Here is a 19,988-nt window from a genome sequence, read left to right on the forward strand (position 1 = left end):
CATTAATACGCATTACATTATTCAAATATGCTGCCGTTATACACATAATTGTCTTATGTGCATAGGCATCCCAGCAAAAAGAATGCAATTATGCGTATCACGGTATCAGCTCAAAATTAATCCTGAATAAATCTAAGCTGAACGTAAATAAATCTAAGCTGAACGTAAAACTAGTTTCAATTATTAAAATATTTCTTCTGTAATATTTAGAATGTACCACCACACAATGACGTGCCTCCCGGTCCACCCGAAAGAGTTGGATATCGATTCAGAGGGGGAAAGCGATCCGCTGTGGCTGCAGCACAAAACAATGCAAATGATCGATGAGTTTACCGACGTGAACGAAGGCGAGAAGGAACTAATGAAAATGTGGAACCTACATGTGATGAAGTACGGCTACGTTGGCGATTGCCAAATTCCAATTGCGCTGGATATGTTCATCGACTGCCGGGGAAGGGATCTTCTCAGGAAGAACCTTTATCGCAACTTTATACTTCACGTGTGCTCAATGTTTGATTTCGGACTGGTGTCTCCCGAGGTGATGCAGAAAGCCATTAGGAAACTACAGGTGAAAATTATTTTGTAATTAGTTTTGTATTTAGTCATTTGTCATAAAGCTCTTAATTTACAAGGATCATTGTTAGCATAACAAACAACTGCCAAAAATCCTAAACTTATTTATTATTTTCAAATCAAAGACAAACACAACATACTAATCGCGGTAATGACATTTGATAGTTTATGATGATGTGCCATAATTTCAGTTGGTAAATAACAGAGACTCACACTGTTCATGCAATTGAAAACCAATGGCGTAGACGTCTTATCACGCTATACATTTTTAAAACATTGTCTTGGATCTATTTTAGAGCAGGTAGACTAAAGAGTCATGTACAAATAACCAGGTTTTACTAGTTAGGATACATTATTTTTGATCGGAAGAGGAAACTTAACTTAACAATCTGATTTAATAGGACTCGCTGTTATTGCCAGTATTTATGTGCATACATGTTGATTGTTGCTATCTCGGATTATCATCTTAGTTCATATCCCAGAAAGGCAACAAACCATTGAAAACTATTACGTCAACACAATCTTCAACAACGCCTTGAAATTTCTATTCCACTACTACTACACTACTACAAAATAGTCATGTTTGAGGATCACAATCTCACTTTCTAGCGATTTGATTAAGGACATGGCTGCCGTTGGACGCATAAATGTCACATGTTACATTTTAAAATTTTGAGGTTTTGATGTCTAACGTCAAAATTTGATACGTATTTTTGAAATATTTTGTCAAAACAGAGGTTTTATTCTAGAAAACTCGAAAAACATCTGAAGTCAATTTGTCACATTCGAACAAATGGACGCATACACCGGGATAAATGGACGCATATTTGTCACACTAGAAAAAAAGATAAAACAATCACACAAAAAGACACATAGCACTGCGTGATGTGTCCTGAGGACCGTCCATAAAATATACCATGCTTTTAGGGTCATCTACAACTACAATCCACGTAAATAGTTTAGAATGGTGGCTGGTAATTATGCAAGGTCTTTCCCTACTTTTAGCATTTATTTGGACGGTTGTCCATGAAAGAAGAGGGTATGTATTATATTGTCTAGAACCTCTCCAAGTATAACGTGAACGGCCTCTTGGGAAAAGGCTATATGAAACTGTGACATAGGGGTAATGACGGCTTTGACAGGTTTTGTTCTATTATTGGCAGGGGTTTTTTTATGACTGATTATGCTCAAATTTGGCCCAAACATTCTTTGCATATCAAATTTCATAAAATTCGGTCGACAAAAACCCCCCTGCCAATAATAGAACAAAACCTGCCAAAGCCGTCTGTTCCCCTAATTAAAATATTCAAGGCCCGTAAAAAAGTGATAAAGAGGAACCCTATAGCAAATTTTTTTTTTGTAAAACTGTGACATGTTATGGCGATAAAATTTATTCAAAGTATGAAACAAGTACAAATATTAATCAGAAGCTCCTTGCTTCGTCGGAAGATCAATGAAAAACGATTTTTCCTTGTCGCTAACAACAGGTTGAACCATTTTCATTAAAGAAGTTTTCTTTTCTTCTTCAATTCCTTGAGCATTTTGCCAACGTACATTTGTATCAAAAGAGGATGAATCCTTCAAAACCAACTTAAATTAAATTAATGATTTCGTGTGTGTTACTTCTACGTGAAGTTAAACGATTTACAATGATATGGAAATGCTAATATCATCTCCAAACTTGGCCAGTGGATGATATATCAGATTCCACACTGATAGAATTCTTCCTCCCGTTCATACGGGAGGCATGAAGAATGTTTTATAGAAGTCGATTTGAAAGCCATCACAAATATTTCCGATGGCTTTCAAATCGACTTCTATAAAAACATTCTTCATGCCTGCCGTATCCTAACGGAACTATTAATTCTATACTTTCGCCTCTAATGCTATCATGAACATGTACGTCCAAGTTTGGAAGATGATATTAGCATTTCCATATCATTGCAACTTAAATTGCTTCTTGGAAAACAACTTGCAGTATTTAAGGTCTTTACTGTTGATATTGTTTGCGTATCTAAGTTCATGACGGGCTTTTTCAAACACCACTTTTGCATGAAATCCATGTACAGGCGTGGCTTGCAGTGGTTTATCCTATACTCCAAAACGGTGAGCTTTGAAGAAGTCATTTGCTTGCATATCAAGTATTTCAACATTGTTCTTTGCATTGCCAACCACAGACTAGAAGTTTTCATAACTGACGACACGTTTATGGCGCATTTTGAAATCAAACGCCGCATGGAAAGAATCAGCGGCCATTAACATATATCCCGATTCAAGTTTTTCCAACAGTATGCGCTCGACCTGAATTTCATTACTGTTTATCAGTAGGGTAATGTGATGGAATAAATTCCAGTTCTTATTTTGCGAACAACAATTATTCAACCAAAAGATAATTGTCTTCAAGTCAGCGTACTTCATAATAATTTTGCAAAACAGCGACCATTAACTGACTCGGACCAAATGCACGCAGACAATGAGAATGCTCGTACACCCGATTCTGTTTTTACACGGATTTTGTTTACACGGCTGTGTAAAAAAAATCCCATACAAAATTTTTGCAAAGTTGCTCCATTTTGCATGATTCGTCGAGAAATCACAAAACTTTTGTTACGCGGATTTTCAAATTTTGAACTGAAAACTTTTTTTACACGGAACGCATCCCCCGTGTAAAAAAAAAATCGGGTGTATGTAGAGCCCACACGCGAAAAGCTATCATTAAAGACCAGCAGCTTTTACGAGAAAATAATGCGCTTGAAGAAATCCAAACGTGGAAGCCGTATGACCTAGAAAATAAGTTCATAACTTATAAATAATTGAGAGCTTTTTGCATAGGGTTTCTTACCCCATTCCTGGCCTAACATGCATACGACTGCATTATTTAATTGATATTTATGACAGGAAGCAACTTTTCTTGAATTTCGTGGGCCGTGCAATACTGCAAAGGGGTTCACTTCTGCTTAAAAATAGCTTTTCTTGGTAAACATCGTTTGAAAAAGCTTTCATTTGATTTAAATTAACGATGTGCAGCACTCATTTCAGTCATAGCGATTGCATATCTAGGCAAAATTTCGCTCAATCTCTCAACATCTTACTCTCATTCTCTTTCGGGACGTAAACAAAAATATGCACGTTCAACGCCGACATGATGCCAGATGGTATTATTTATAATAATTTTTATTGGATTGAAAACATATATTCACTCATCCAAATTACTTCCAAACGCTTAAAAACTATATTTTTTTTCACTTTTTGAAATCAAGAGAATTATAAATAACATGATAGCGTCAACTAATTAGATAGTTTTCCTTAGGGATCCTATATTAAGAGATGTGCGAATACTTTTGCAGACGATTTAGCAACGCTGTTACTTTTGTAAACAAACGCTGCCAGCACTTGCCGCAGTGAAAAATGTTTAGGCTTGCACATGACTTTACATTCGAAGACACCTTTTGATTATTTTGTCTATCCTCTAGCAGTGCATTTTCGCTAAAATTAAAGAGCAATACGAATGAACATGATATAACTCATAAACTAGACTACTTTTACTTACGAAAGCAAAACAAATTGTTTATTCGATAAAACTTTTCATAAAATCTATTTCACCAAAATCGCAATACCTTTCGATCTGCAACAATAACGATGTTCATTTGGCTCAGATTTTGACAGCTTTCAATGCTCGATTGGCTCAAGATGGCCGCTTTCGCATATCTCTGAATGTAGGATCCCTAGTTTTCCTATGAACGATGAAGGATTTTCTTCATACTAAAAAAAGACTCCTGGCCTTCTGGCAGCACGGTGCGACTAGAAGTTCTTAGGCCGAGGTGAATTTTTGTTCGATTTAAGGATACATTTTTAAATGTGTTCTAATATGTTTATATTAGTTCTAGTGAAACGAACAAATAGAAAAGATTAAAGTGCGCGAGTTTAGAATTATTGTGTGGTGACTTACAGATTGATGCAATGATTGTATCAAGAACTGTGACGATTTTCAGGTAGGTGTTTATATGAAAATACCGTTTTGTAAAAGTGGAAAGATTTACTCCGGCTCAGTGGTGTAGCAACGGAGAGACAGTCGTGATTCCTTTGCACGTAGAAGATGTAGTGCATGTCCTTGTCCCGGGCAAGGAAACTACGCCACTGCCGCTAAGAACCGGTTGGTCAACCTCTGGGACCGGTAATGGAACGTTTGCCGGCTCCGCCCATTTTTTAAATCTAACCCGAGGAAGTCCTCTTCCGATTCCGCGCCACTGGATTAGCTGTAGGGGCAGTAGGGGCAATATGAACTTACGGGGCAAAATGAGCCACTCTCTTTTTGAGCTTATTGACAAGTTTTATCATGTAATAGTTTTATGATCTTTAGTAGAATGCTCCACATATGCCTCAATGTGAAAACCGCATTAAAATTCAATTAGAACATGAAAATACACTTGAAAATGTAAATTTTCGCAGCATGTGCAAAATTATTATAAGATTTGAAGTTTATAAATAAGGTTTTGACACAAGACTGATTAAAATACAGGTCAAACATACATCACAGTCAAAAGATCTATTATAATTGAATATTGTGCACACATCACGCAGAATAATCTTGTACGATTGAAACAACTATTTCGATTGTTGCATCCAACAACGCGAACATTGTTGTTTCAATCCCCAAAGTTGTTGTTTCAACACTGATTCACTACTTTATTCAATCCAATATTATTATTGTTTCAATCCTACATCGCATGATTGAAACAACATTAGTATCGTTCTTTCGACAATCATTTCATAATAAGGATAAACTGCATAAACTAATCAACATAAATAATCCGACCTACACGAAGTGGGCATGGAGCAGTGGTAAGGTGGATGACTCTCACTCCCCGTGTTACTAAATCGATTCTGTTTCTGTCACCTTTTACTCTTTTGTTGAAGTCATCGTATAGTCGATAAAGTAGTTTCGTGGCATTTTTGAAAGTTAAAACAACCATGGATATTGTTGTTTTCTGATGTATTATTTGACAGTGACAGCTGAAAAGCACGGTTGAAACAAATATATACGAGAGTTGAAACAACTATCGCGAATGGTTGAATCAACCCTATTTGTGATTGTATCAACCAAAACTGTTGTTATTTATAAATCAATGCAAAAATATTGTTGATTTGAAGCAGAATACGGTTAATTCTACCACATTTTTTTCTCCGTGCATGTTTGTACTGGAACAAATCTGAATTTTTCAAAACAACATTTTGTTTTTAGAATTAGTCTCTCTGGGGCAATATGGGCATACCTGCACAGAGCAAGATATGAGGCCTGGATATGCGAACAAGTTAAAATTTCAGTTGCCAAGTACAAGAATATTATCATCTATGTAAGATTCATTGCGGAAAAATTACAACACCGCATTACTGCGATCGAAACAGAAAAAAATGCTATTGATCAATTGAAATATGGCTATTCAAACGGTGAAGAGTAGCACAACGGTTCGGTCCGCTGTTGTGCGGTTTATGATTTTATTTGGTATGGAATACTCTAAACTGTTTTAGGAATATCATATTCTTCCATATTACCACACTTTTCTCTCACAAAAAAAAACGTTTTGGATGGGTGGCCCATACTGCCCCAAATGGTGGCCCGTATAGTCGAGAACACACATTAAAATTAATACATTTTCAAAAGTGCATTCCAACAATTTCCAAACGCATTTTTCATCATTCATCGATATAATATGAAAGGTAACACTCCCTAGTATAGGTCAACGACATTTGAATGATGATTTGTTGAGCTTTTCAGCGCTTTTCGGAACGATTTCCTTAGGTGGCCCATATTGCTCCGATCACCCCTATTGGATATTCCATTTTCGGTTCTACTTCTACCGACAGCGAAAAATCACACCAAAGAAATACAATCGTCGCTCGCGAAATGTAAAAACAAATTAACAACAACTAGGGTAAGACACCCAGAAATCGCCCTCCCCCCAGTTTTCGCCCACCTATTTTAAAACTTTCATTTCTCGAAAACTAGTTGTTGGAAACAGCTAAAGTTCAGGTTTTTTCATAATTGATTGATGCTTGTATGGAAAATTTTTGACTGTAACTGTTTTCAACAACCAGTTTACGAGAAATGAAGATTTTAAAATAGGTGGGCGAAAACTGGGGGGTGGGCGATTTCTGGGTGTCTTACCCTAGGTATCTCTCAGTTCACGGTGTGACAAATATGCGTACATTTTTCGCTTGGTCAGTGAATTTCGCGGCATAAGTGTCACATTCGGGTTTTGATTGAAAAAAACGTGGGAAAAATAGTTGTTTTTGGCAATGTTTGAGTCCGGCTCAACGAATATTATTATTCTTCGATAGTTTATTGCGTTAAAGTCAAGTCGTTCTTATTTTGAAACACATAAGGCAAATACCATGAAGTACCCAAATTTCACGCACTCAACCCTCAAGTTTACACATGAAAGACTTTAAAGTATGCTCTTTTGAATATAAAGTATTCAAATATGACGTCAAAGTACGCTTTTTCGTGGGAGAATGGGACTGAGCAGGAGCATGAGCATTAGAGTGGGACGTAATTGTATGGAAAAACGCAAACTTCGTCCGATCAAGTGAGATAAAGTTTTTTTCTGAATCGTTTTGAGACCCCAATCAACTTTGCTAAATATGGACTCGATTGGTTGCGACCTCGCATGCCGCATCGCTTTTTAAATTTATATGGAGATTAGTATGGGAAAACGTACCTTTTTACATTTTTGCTCTTAGCGGCTTCAATTTATCATCAATCACGTGACTAAATACGTTAGCATATAGCCTGGAAGATGCCGAAAGGTACGCAACTGGAAGGTCTACAAAAATGTTATTACGTTTCGAAAATTGATTGTTTAAACCATATGCAGGAAATCAATATTTCTACTGCACTACCTGTAATTGTCAGAGGGCAAAACCCATTTTCCTTCTAGTCGGAATTTTTACTTTGTGAAATCATTCCGAATATCTCCCATTAGCTCCAAAGTCCTATAAAATCAATAATTTTGAAATAACACTCAGTTAATCTGTTGCTCCACGTAGTACGACAGTGCTGGCAGAATAAATGATTTTTGGTTTGAACACTCAATCTTCGAAGCGTTATAACATTTTTCGTGGACGTTCCAGCAACGTGCCTTCTTTAGCAGAGTTTTTCGGCATCCTTTGGGTAATACTTTAACGTAAGGTGCCACTTGGTTTACGATGAACTGAAACCTCTAATAGTAGAAATGCAAAAATATACGTCCTCCCATACTAATTTCCATAAAAACTTCAAACGCGATGCAGAAAGCGAGGAAGCAACCAATCGGTCCCAAAATCTGCGCAGTTGTTCAGGACCCAGAATGGCTTCGAAAAACCATTGATTTGAAAAAAACGACCATGATGCCCCACTCTAATGAGCATTATGACCGCACAATTCGTAGTTGCTATTCCGTGATTGACTAGAACTTGCAAAATTGTGCAAAGAACACAATAAATGGGGCTTGGGATTAGCTACCCATTCTCAATGTACACGTTTCAGGAGCTCAAAATCTAAAGTCAATAACGGCGCCGGCCACGTCCTTACGGTCATATATGAAGGGAAGGATGAAGGATCGTTAGTCCGACTCTAGTTGTTACTAGAGACCGAGTATACCCCTGCATCCCCCTCTGTTGGCATACGGAGGAAAAACGTTTTGGACGACCGAACGGACGCGCAGTGCTCTGTACCTACTTGCCCGATAGCTACAGCAAACAATTGAAGATCACACTTGTCTCAACCGGAGCAAAGCGCAATACATGCGCATGAGCCACCGAACAAGAAATAGATATTTTATTATTTTCCCGACGATTGAGACACGCACTGCACTTACTTGCTCGATGGCTACTGCAAACTCGCTTACTGGAGAAACACGATTGGACAAAGAAAAAACTTTCACTTTCTGATTTATTTACTCACCCGCACAAAGCAGAACAAAAATACGGTGACCGACCGATCGTTTTTTTTCCGCCCAAAGCAAAACTAAATTTCGACGACCGGCCGATCCGCTTACTGGAGAAACACGACTGGACTAGGTGTGTTAAAAAAGTAAAAAACCTCCGACGTAACATATTACGCGATAAATGGAAGTCAACGTTGCAACTCTGTTGAATACGGGTTGCAAGCCACCGATTGCCCCATGTAGTCCGTAATTCGTCCTTTGCAGTGGTGGTCTAAGCATTCCGCTATTGCGGAGTGTCCTTGGTCGAACATTCAAATCTATATGCTCCAGAATACCTTGCTTCGCAGTCGATTCGTCCCTGTAGTATATCGGCGATCGTCATCGCCCGGGTGGTATCTCTCCTAGCACGAAGAAGTTCCAGATCGATCAACTGGCATCGGCTCTCATAGCTCGGTAGGCAAAACGGATCCCTCCATGGCAACTTCTGAAGTGCAAATCGCAGGAACGGACGTTGGACCGATTCGATACGTTCGGCGCTATTGTTGTACGCGGGGCTCCAAACTGCAGAGCAGTACTCTAGGGTAGAACAGTTCAAGCAATAAATGTCGGAAGAATTCTTGGCAATCCTAAATATTAGTTCCAATGTCCTAGAAGCTTTATCGACAGCGTACGAGATGTGCTACTTAAATGTTAGCTCTGAGTCCAGGACTACACCAAGGTCCTTGATGTGATTCGTGCGTTCGAGTGTCGTGTCAAGTAGGTTGTAGTCGAAAATTATCGGTTGTTTCTTTCGAGTGAACGTTATGACGGAGCACTTGGCTGGGTTTACGACCATACGGTTTAGAGAACACCAGCTGGCAAAATGAGTGACCTGCCGTTGTAAATTAAGACAGTCAGTAGTTGAACTAATTTGGAGAAACATTTTCAAATCGTCAGCGTACGACAGTCGAGGGCTTTCGATGATTATATGGACGTCATTGAAGTAGAGCAGGAATATTAGTGGCCCAAGATGGCTTCCTTGCGGTATTCCAGATATTGCTTGGAAACTATTCGATTCGCAGTCATCTAAAGTCACCATCAGTTGTCGGCCAGTCAAGTATGAGCGGAACCAGCACAATAAATCACTACCGATGCCGTACCTGTCGAGTTTGGCAACAGCGATAGCATGGTTCAACTTGTTAAATGCGGCAGACAGATCGGTGTAGATAACATAGGTTTGCATCCTTCTGAGCATGCTGTTGGTGATGAACGAAGTAAGGCATAGCAAATTGCTAGTGGTAGAACGACCGGCGATAACGCCGTGTTGGTTGGGGCTGGCGCTTAATGACGTGATTCCTCGGTAATTGTCTACGTTGCGTTTGCTACCTTTCTTGTGCACCGGGAACATGTGAGCGATTTTCCAGCAAGATGGGAATATTCCACGAGACAGTGACAAATGAAAAATACGATGAAGAGGGCCAAGCAAACAAGAAATTTGTTTTTTTTAGGGAAGCAGACGGAATACCGTCTGGTCCTGGATTATAGGACGACTTGTGGCCCTAGATATAGCGTCAACGTCAACATCTAACACGCCTAATGTTTGGCTGCTTAATGGAACGTTGCTAGCTCTCTTAACTGTCTTCAGTTTTCGTAATCCGCTTGTCGGCCAGGAAGGTCATGAAATATTATTCAAAACTCTCTTTGGAACGTGCCTATCGATGACGTACATTATGACATGTGAGAAGGCTAGAGCAGCTTCATCCACATCATGCGTATTGAGATCAACTAACTAGGGGAAATGACGGCTTTAGCAGGTTTTGTTCTATTATTGTCAGGGGGTTTTCTATAACCAATTATGCTCAAATTTGGCCTAAACATTCTTTGCATATCAAAGAATATTGTGGTCGAATTTCATAAAATTTGGTCAACAAAAACCCCCCTGACAATAATAGAACAAAACCTGCCAAAGCCATCATTTCCCCTATTGATTTACAATCAAAAACTTTTTTTTTTGTTTTCCGCTAATTTTGGTTATGCCAAATAACTTTGGTTCTAGCACTTTTCTCAATATGATTCTTCCTTTCTTTGAAAAAAGTCGTGGACGGGAAAGGGTTAAGATCTGACAAAGTTAAAACGTACATACATTGAAATACATGTAGTGCCCTTTTGAGAACATTTGCTACTTCGTCACGTAGTAGAATAAGTAGAATGATTCTGGGTTCTCAAAAAAATGTTACTTGCAAATTTTGCTGCTATATAAACAAATTTGCGGTATGAATCTGAGACCATTGTATGTTCCTTATTCTGCGCATGAAAACAGGATGGTTACTAATTTCGTGCAAAAGTGGTTCTAATTTCGCTCATATTTGCAATTGGATATCGTTATTATTTGATGCAATATAAACAATTGATCAATAGGAGCATGCATCCATTGTTAAAAATATGCAGAGAACGGTATTAGACACCCGTCCAGTGGCGCCGGGAGTGGGTGGGACACGTAGGACATGTCCTACGCATGAAAATACTTGGGTGGGACACTCGAAGCATTGTCCTACCCATGATTATGACAAAAACTTTAATACTAAATATCAAGTTGAATATTGATGCAGATATTAGATAACAAGAATCTGTATATTAGTTAAAGAAAGATTTCAGAGCTAATCAAAGGATTTTGCTAATATTCTAAAAAAATCTGGGTTTTGAAAAGATTTTTTCCTAAACAGTCTCTCGAGATTTTATTATGATTCCAGAACATCCAACATTGATTCAAGAACGTCTGAAGGTTTTCCCCAAGAAGTCTAATCCTTTTTTACCGTTTTCTGGTATTTCGTGCATTTTGTTGAAAACTGTCTAAAAGCTGTGTAATGGTCCTTGGTGAGTCAGAAATATTCTTAAAAGTACATTTTATTCAAAAAGTTTCTTGGGAAATCACACAATGTAAAGTGTACATTTGTTCTCTTTACATTCACTACATGAAATGGAAGTTCGAAATCCGGAGTGCCATAAATAATGGCATAAATACTCTGTGAGATTCATAAAGATTTCATAAAATCCTTTACGAGATTTGATAATCCTGTAAGGTTTTTGGACGATTCAAAGTTGATGGATGCATTCTATCATGAACATGTACGTCTAAGTTTGGAAGATGATATTAGCATTTCCATATCATTGATTCAAAGTTACTTGTGTGGTCTCTAGCCTTCCGAAATTCCAATGGATTCCAGATAGTTATGTCGAATTCGTTTTTAAACCTGGGTCAGTGCCAACCCGAACCCTGAATAAAAAACCCAGATTAATCCACCTAGCGTTGGTGGTGCCTTTCTCGCATTTAGTTAAGACACCAACCTTATATGGGGTTTATATGGTCCGATGTACCATTTTCTTCATAACTTTGAAACGCAATGACCGATCGTTAAAAAATTCAATAGTGATCAACAAGGCTTTGTCCCCTGTCGAATGAAACTTGTTGCGAGAAAATCGGTTAAGGATTACTATACGAAAAGTTGTCTAATGTTTTTATAGCTTTTGTGCACACACATACACACGGACAGACAGACATGTGCTCAGCTCGTCGAGCTGAGTCGATTGGTATATAATACTATGGGTCTTAGAGGCTTCTATAAAAAGTTCGTTTTCGGAGTGAAATGATAGCCTTTCGGTACAACTTAGTTGTACGAGAAAGGCAAAAAACATTTTCAGTTCCATCTGTCATTGGATATGTTGGTGTGCGTAGCATCGTGTTTGTTTTGATTCGAAACATATGATCCAGATGATCGCGGACATCCAGTGCACTGGCAGTGCGTTGGTCTTGACTAATCAGATAATGATAAATAAATAAATATGTTCAAGTGCGTGAACTGATTTTTGCGGATAGTGGAATTAACTTTTGGGCGGATATAAATAGGGGAACTGCTCCTGGAATTCATCTCATGGCTCCGATATTCATCCCATCAAAAGCAAAGCAATGTAAAGGAATTTGGATTGATTATTATTTTTGTGATCCTTTTCAGCTGTGAGCACGCATGTTGACAAAAAGAGGCGACGACATTTATGCTGTATTTCTTTGTTTCCCGATGAGATGAATATATTTATTTTCAGTGAGATGGAGATCGGAAAAGTTCCCCTATTTAATTATATTCAATAATCCCGTGCACATTTTTATATCAAGAATTCCGTATAGAATTCATGTAAAAGAGATTTTATATTTTACAAAAATTCATCTGTTTCTACAAAAGTTTTTTTTGGAGAACACTCAGAAGCATGAAATTAAAATTCTCCAGGATTCGCTAATTTTTTTACCTAGCTACCTCTCCTGATAAAGGTAGCCTCACACCTCGGGAAAATTTTCCGCCGGATTTCGGGCCCCGTGCATTTTTGATTTTCAAGAATCTCCCGGAGGAATTGCTCAAGGTACTTCCGGGGGAATTTATGTATGAAACTTGCGGAGCAATTCCTGAAGGAAACTTCGAGTAAGTTCCTGTATTCCAGAAGATTCCCTGAAGGAATTTTTGTAGGAATTTCCAAATTAATTCCTGAAGCAACTTCAAGAGAAAATCCTGGAACAGTTTTCAAAGATATTCCTACTTAGAAGAATTTCCAAAGGAATTCATCTCGAAAGGATCCCTTGGAAAACATATGGTGGAATGCCTGAAAATTCAAGAAAGAATTACTGAAAGAATGTCTGAAGTAATTTCTGGCAGAATTACCGAAGAAAGCACGAAAGAGTTTTTGGAAGAATTTCATAAGAAATAATTCTATTCGGTATTCCTCAATTATATTTTTCTGACAATTACTAGCGGATTTTTTGTACGGGTTTCAAGGGGAATTCTCAAACTACATAATTCCATCTACCGACCTAATTTAGGACACAAAATGTGAGGAAAACCTGAATGAACTTATGAATACATAACTTCCCTAACAATTATTTTTAAAACTGAATCTAGACAACAGTACTGGATTAATTTCATTTAAAACTACAATTACAAATATCACAAAATCCCCAACAAAAAAAAAAGATTTTCAATGCGCATTTTATTTTAATAAACAGACAGTTTCGTTTCTCCCTTCTGCTTGTTTATTCCGCCCAGTCCCACCCACCCACGTGGTTTTGACAGTTGAAGTGCATTTGTATTGGTGAACCCGGTGCGAAACCGTGAAACAACACAGTGCGAACCCGACAGCTTTGGGGTTGGAACTAGTGCGAACCTAGTTCCAACCTGAGCGAATAAAAAAACACTTTGACAGCACTTAGGTTGGAACTGGTTCCAACCTAGGTTGGAACTTTCGACATTAGAAAGATAGTGATATCCGGTTGACACCAGTAAAAATCTGCATAGATTGTCTTGAATAATTTGAGTATTATACCCGGCGATATCTCTTTAAACCTTAAGATATTTCTTAAAAGTAGCTTAGATTACAGAGTGTTACAGTGAGAACATTTATAAAGTTTTTCTCAGCTATGCTATAGCTTACCATTATGAGAATGCAGAAGCATGATGGACCGTGCTTCTGTGGTACCCGTCGTTTCGATCGAAAAAAAAGCGCGATCCTCCTCAGAATACAAAAGGCAATGGGCGTGCGTGGTTATTTTCTCGTCGAGAAACAAACAAGATAAATAATTTAGTGTTTGATAGATCATGATTCTGTAGTGCGCATGATTTGATCGGAAGAGGAACGATTCTTCTCAGGACGCATAGACCGTCGGCCGTGCATTGCGCTGAGTAGATTTAGAATCGTGCTATCGCTCATCAAGCGAAACACATCAATAAAATTCGAAATAATGATTTTTTGATCGCTTACCAAGATTATCTTCTAAACTAACCAATTATTCCTTTCCCGTGGTGCACACGGAGATGCAGAGGATTCATTGGTCTCTTGAAACAATGAGTGTTGAACTTATTTTCTTCTTCTCATCCCAAATTGACTGTAAGGGCGTAACCGGCATCGTTGTTGGTTTTGAATTTATGAAACTCTAAAGCATGTACAGAATAGTTGATTCTCGGCCAATCATGAACTATGAAGGAGAATATAGCTTTTTTAATAGAATCGAAATTTACACCCAAGTTATTCCTGTCAAATTCGTTTTTCTCCTGTTTGATAAATCTTTTTATTTGTCCTACGCACATCTCGGAAGGTGACCGCGCCTCTGCACCCGTCAGTACCTATTCTTTAGTCGGAATGGTATGCTCCTATATTTCGACCCTGGAACTTTGCTTTATGATTTTTAGTTCACGAAAGTCATAATTCCCAATATATCGTTTCTTTCAGTAATATGAACCATATTTTAGAAAAAAAAGGCACTTTCGAGACATCATGTATGAAAGTCTTAAATTCCGCTATCTTTCACATAGGACATCTTCAAATATGTGTTTTACATAAGACATCTTCAATAGTGTATACTAGACTGGCCCAGGAAACAAAAAGTTGTCTAATTCCACGGGGCACCCCCCAGGATTGTGTCTTTGGGTGAGAAAATCAATCTCTGAAAATTTCAGCTCAATCGCTTGTTGCATAAGCTGGCGCATTTGATTTGAAGTTTGTATGGGGATTTCAGCCAAAATGTATAGGAAAATACACCTCCGTCACTCATTTGATCTGGAAATTGGTTCTGATTGCTCGATTGATCTCAGAATTGCAAAAACGGCAGTTGGTATGCTACAGAACAATTTCACAGAACATTGTATGATGATTAAATGAACTTTTATATAGGTTTCGGCTGATGCGATTCGATCAAAAAACCCAAAAACACCAGCTAATAATAAATCAGCCGAAAATTATATAAAAGTTCATTTGATCATCTTGCAATGTTCTGTGAAATTATTCTGTAGCATACCAACTGCCGTTTTTGCAATTCTGAGGTCAATCGAGCAATCAGAACCAATTTCCAGATCGAATGAGTGACGGAGGTGTATTTACAAAGAAAAGAAGTAATTCATTTTATTTTTTTAACTTGGAAGGAACATATTTGAAACTTTCAAATTCAGTCAAGCATCTTGGAGTAAGACTTGACAGTAAACTTAATTGGAACTTACATCTCGAAAAAGCACTTAGCAAAGCTACACATGCTCTATTGGAAAGTTAGGCGACGTTCGGTAAAAAATGGGGATTAAAGCCAACAATGTTTCAGTGGATGATGTATACGGCGATTGTGAAACCCAGAATCTCATATGCTGAATAATTATGGTGGCCAAAAACGAAAGACGCATTGCTCCACGTGCTACCATTGTATCAATTTATTTAACAAGAAGCAGAGAGAAGTGCTTTGAAGATCAGAAGAGATTCAAACCCCATCGGAGGTGACCTAAATGGTCACCTTAGTGTTCTAAACAAAATAAGTATCAACTCACTGGTCACAAACAATGATGACTGGACGAGGAGAAGATACAACCTTCATCGATGTTTTGATGTAATTGATCTTGAACAAAGTATATGGACTAACGGTGGACCAATTCTTCGCTCAGGATCAATTGTATTTTACACCAAATGAATAATCAAGTTAGAGCAGACTTTACTGACCCAGGGATAAATATGTCGATTTCCATGGGCAAGCAGCACTGTTTTCCAAGCTGAAGTTCAAGCTATTCTAAAAAAATTAGGGATGTGCAAGCTAATAGCAAACGGTTGATCAATAACGGCCTAACTTACGGGTGTTACTAACCCGGCACTGCATTCACGTTTCTTCAGTATTTTCGTCGTTTTTCAATCGATTTTGGTTTTGTTTTTTAGAAAATTAAGCTCAGAAATGTGAACAGGCATGGTACAGTAAGTATTACTACAGATTCTAGGTTCTCCAAATTATCCTGGAGTATGGTGTCCTGGAAGGAATTGGTCAGTTTTGAAAAATCGTAGATTGGACACTAGTGATACTCATGTTTTACTTTTGAGATCCTTATCTAAAATGCTATCAGAAATCAAGAAGGGGGTCCTTGATTCCAGTCTTAGACAAAAGAAAACAAAAGCATGAGGATTACTACTCCTGGCCACGCCCATCTTCACCGTAACTAGGGAGAGGAAGGAATTGCTGATGTGGTACTTACTTAGCGAGAGGCCACCGACTTAGCGACACCCTCATAAGCACCACAGAGTTGGATAATGAGGAAGATGTTCGTTGGGTCAAGATTTGCCTGTAGCTGACAATGTAACCGTGGTAGATCTTACCCCGTAACACACCACGTAATGGTGCCTACCCGGCGTTGCAAGTAAACGGACACGAAAAGTGAAGTTGTATGCAAAAACTGATAAAACAAAGGTTTGTTTTCGGTAATATGATAGCAGAAACGGGTCGAGTGCATTATCTTCCTGATGCATGTCTTTTTTCAGAGAAATCGGTCCTAAAGAATTCCGATCACATACCGTAGTCGCGTAGTCGAACGATTTTGAGAAAATGCCGGAACAAAAAATAAATGATAAAACCGAAAAAACTCCGCAAGGTTCTCCAGGAATTAATGCAGCAGCTCCTCCAGGAATTCCTTCGAATGTTCATCCAGGAATTCCTCCGGAAGTTTCTCCGAGAAGTTACTTCAGGAATACCTCTGGAAATTCGTTCAGACATTTCTCCGGAAGCTCCTCCAGGAATTCCTCCGAAAATACCTCCAGAAATTCCTCCAAGGGTTTTTTCCAGGAATTCCGGATGTTCCTCCAGGAATCCCTCCGGAAGTACCTCGAAGAAGTTCCTCTAGGAATGTTCTTCCAGTAGCTCCACTAGGAGTTACTTCATAAGATTCCACGTGAATTCTTTCCATCAGTAGTTTTTTTTAAATCCCCTAAAGTCCTCTTAAACAAATTCAAAAGTTTTTTTTAGGAATTTCTCGAGAAATCTTCAGAAATTACTTCGAGAACTGTTCAGAAATTTCCTCCAGAAATGCCTCAAAGTTCTACTGAACCGAATTTCAATAATTATAGTGTTTTTTTTTCGCTGGGTTCAAATAGGAAGAGTATACGAATTGTCGACATTGATTTGATATGCAGAAGTTTATTTCATAAGGGCCACATGATCGATTGAAAACTAAGGCCGTACTCTTGCCCCACTCTACTCTACACCGCCGCATGATACGAATAAAACCTCCCCACGTTAAATTTCGGACACTTAGATAGTGTGAATCTGCTTTAATGTAATTTCATCAATTCGGACGAGAGCAAAAATATGTTTTTTTTTTGTAGCGACCCCTTGCTGTTATCCTAAAATGTGTTCATTACGTGGCCATTACTTGCCCTCATCTTCATCGAAATAGAATCTAACAGAACAAGCTTTAAAAAGTTCTAATCTTGTTTGCATTCCATAGAATTTGTTGTTTGAAAATCCGGATCTTCAAAAGCAAGTAGCTACATCTCGAAAAGATCAGATGGAGTACTGGAATACTGTAACCGTGCACAAGCAGGTCCTACCAAAGACGGAGAAGGCAACGGATAGAGCTGGCGCAGGCGCAAGCGGAACTCCGTCCACTCCATCCCATAAATCTGGCTCGTCAGGTTCCGGAGGCGACAAAAGGGTCAAACCGACCATAACACCTGCCAAAAATGTCCTCTCAATAGCGGCGGGTACTGCGTCAAGTAGTTCCGCATCGACTATTGATAAAAATGGTAAGTGTTCGCTCTGTTGAGTCGGTGTCGTATGTGCTCTTGCATGTCACCCCGCCTTGAAATCGCTTCGAGTTCATTAGTCTACACTCATTCTCTCGATGTTTTATAAGTGTCTTCAATTCATGTAACATGTTACAGCCATTTCACAATCCCGTCGTCGAAGTGCCAGTGCTGCGCTTCATTCCAATTCATCATTAGCCAGCAACACTGCCAACAAAGACACCCATCATTCATCCGCTCACCTCAATTCATCTCAATCGTCTTCTTATCACTCCAACAAACGATCGTCCACCACTGCTACCAACAGCAGTGGTAATGCCACCAGGAGCAGCATCGGCAGTGGTAATAGCGGCAGCAACAGTACCATCAAAACCTCCTCTATTACAACAAGAAGGAAATCTCTTTCCGTAAGTACCCAGAGGAAACGGTCCATCAATTGACCTTGGTTTTAATTGCTGTGTGGGCGCTTGTTATGATGTAATAAACTGTTAACAGAAACTGCCTAATCTGCCACTTAGTTGGCTTTCTTATGCCTGAGGTAGAAGTAAAGTCGATCTTAATATCAAAGAAGGGTCTTGGAAGCGAAGTTAGGGTGTGTGCGATGTGTGTGAGGAGCGCAACGAAGGATGAACGCGTAATCTATTTGCATTATTAGTGATAAGAAATATGATAGAACGATTTGGGTGTGTATTCGTTCTTGAATATGTATAGAACAATGGATATGGAAGTGACAGATGTACCGATTCTAGCAATCAGGTTTTAGATTAAAAGAATTGAACAACAAACGAGTTGTAGAACCAAGCCGACAGAATTAGTTGAAATGGAAAATAGGACTGAAAGTAAAATGTTCATTAACTCAAGGAACTGTACAAGTCTAAAAGTGTAAGTCAGTCTGATACTGTAAATGTATAAAATTAAGCTAAGGGGGTTTATTTCACATCGTATATGTCAATACAGATGCTAAGAGTACTACAAACATGTTTGTCCTTTCTGTAAAATTCGTCAACCCAGGAACAAAATAGAATGTGCATGTATTTTTTGAAAATGGTATAACTTTAAGACAGTAAAACACTCAGATAAAGTTAAGAAAACATTATAAACAATAACCAAAAACATCAAATCAGGTAACAGATACAAATGAGGATTTCCTTTTGATTTCACAGTGTTGTCTAATGGCTGTTTCCAACATGTTTTCAAAACCGTTCTGTTACCGATGAAATCATGAAGGTGGTTTGTTTGTATGACTGTTGAAGTCATATCGATGTGCATGAACGCTTTTTAATTTCTTTTAAATCTGTTGAGAGCACAACTCGAAAATTACTCCATTCTGTTAAATTGCGTAATTTGAGTATTGCAATAAATTTCGGTAGTTGATATTTTACAGTCGTCTTATTCTAGTGGTGAAGTGATAATATCATAAAATTTCCTTCTTATCTTGTGCATCACATATGCCTATATGCCTATACTGTTCCTTTTTTTTCCTTTTTAATAATTAGCGTAAAAACTTGTCACCTACCAAAACTCTGTGGAACCAATTCCCTGCTGGGAAGAACCGCTCCACTGCCACACAACCTTGCTACTTGATATCTGATTTTCATAGCTGATTTACCGATCCACTACGATAGCAACCCGAGGGGGCGGCTTGCAATTTTCGTGCGTAAAGGTATCAAATTTTCCCAAGCTTACGGATTAAACACCAGTACTAGGGGAAAGTAGGGCAAGATGGCCATCTTAAGCGGTAACCCTTGTAAAATAGTGACACTCCTTCAAATTCTGCTGATTTGTCCATGAAACACCTTTAGGATGACCCGTCTTTGACATAAGTATCAATAAACACTGGTTAATAACGTTTTAGTATCTTACAAACTGGTTTTAAAAAAGGTGTTTTTATGATGCCTATATTTACCATATGGGGCAATATGACCACCCCCT

General features: G+C 38.4%; 1 protein-coding gene across 1 annotated transcript in view; it reads left to right on the forward strand.

Moving 5' to 3' along the window:
* The window catches only part of LOC134222317 (polycomb protein suz12), a gene marked incomplete at its 5' end in the record, with an annotated part of 43,912 nt that extends 24,475 nt beyond the window's left edge, over positions 1 to 19,437 (forward strand). Inside the window, 3 exons of the mRNA XM_062701460.1 lie at positions 211 to 568; positions 17,759 to 18,056; positions 18,195 to 19,437. Of these exons, the coding sequence (XP_062557444.1) occupies positions 211 to 568; positions 17,759 to 18,056; positions 18,195 to 18,496 (958 nt within the window). The remainder of the gene's footprint in view (positions 1 to 210; positions 569 to 17,758; positions 18,057 to 18,194) is intronic.
* Positions 19,438 to 19,988: the final 551 nt, after the last annotated feature.

This window comes from Armigeres subalbatus, chromosome 3, assembly GCF_024139115.2.
Source record: "Armigeres subalbatus isolate Guangzhou_Male chromosome 3, GZ_Asu_2, whole genome shotgun sequence".
Taxonomy (NCBI): domain Eukaryota; kingdom Metazoa; phylum Arthropoda; class Insecta; order Diptera; family Culicidae; genus Armigeres; species Armigeres subalbatus.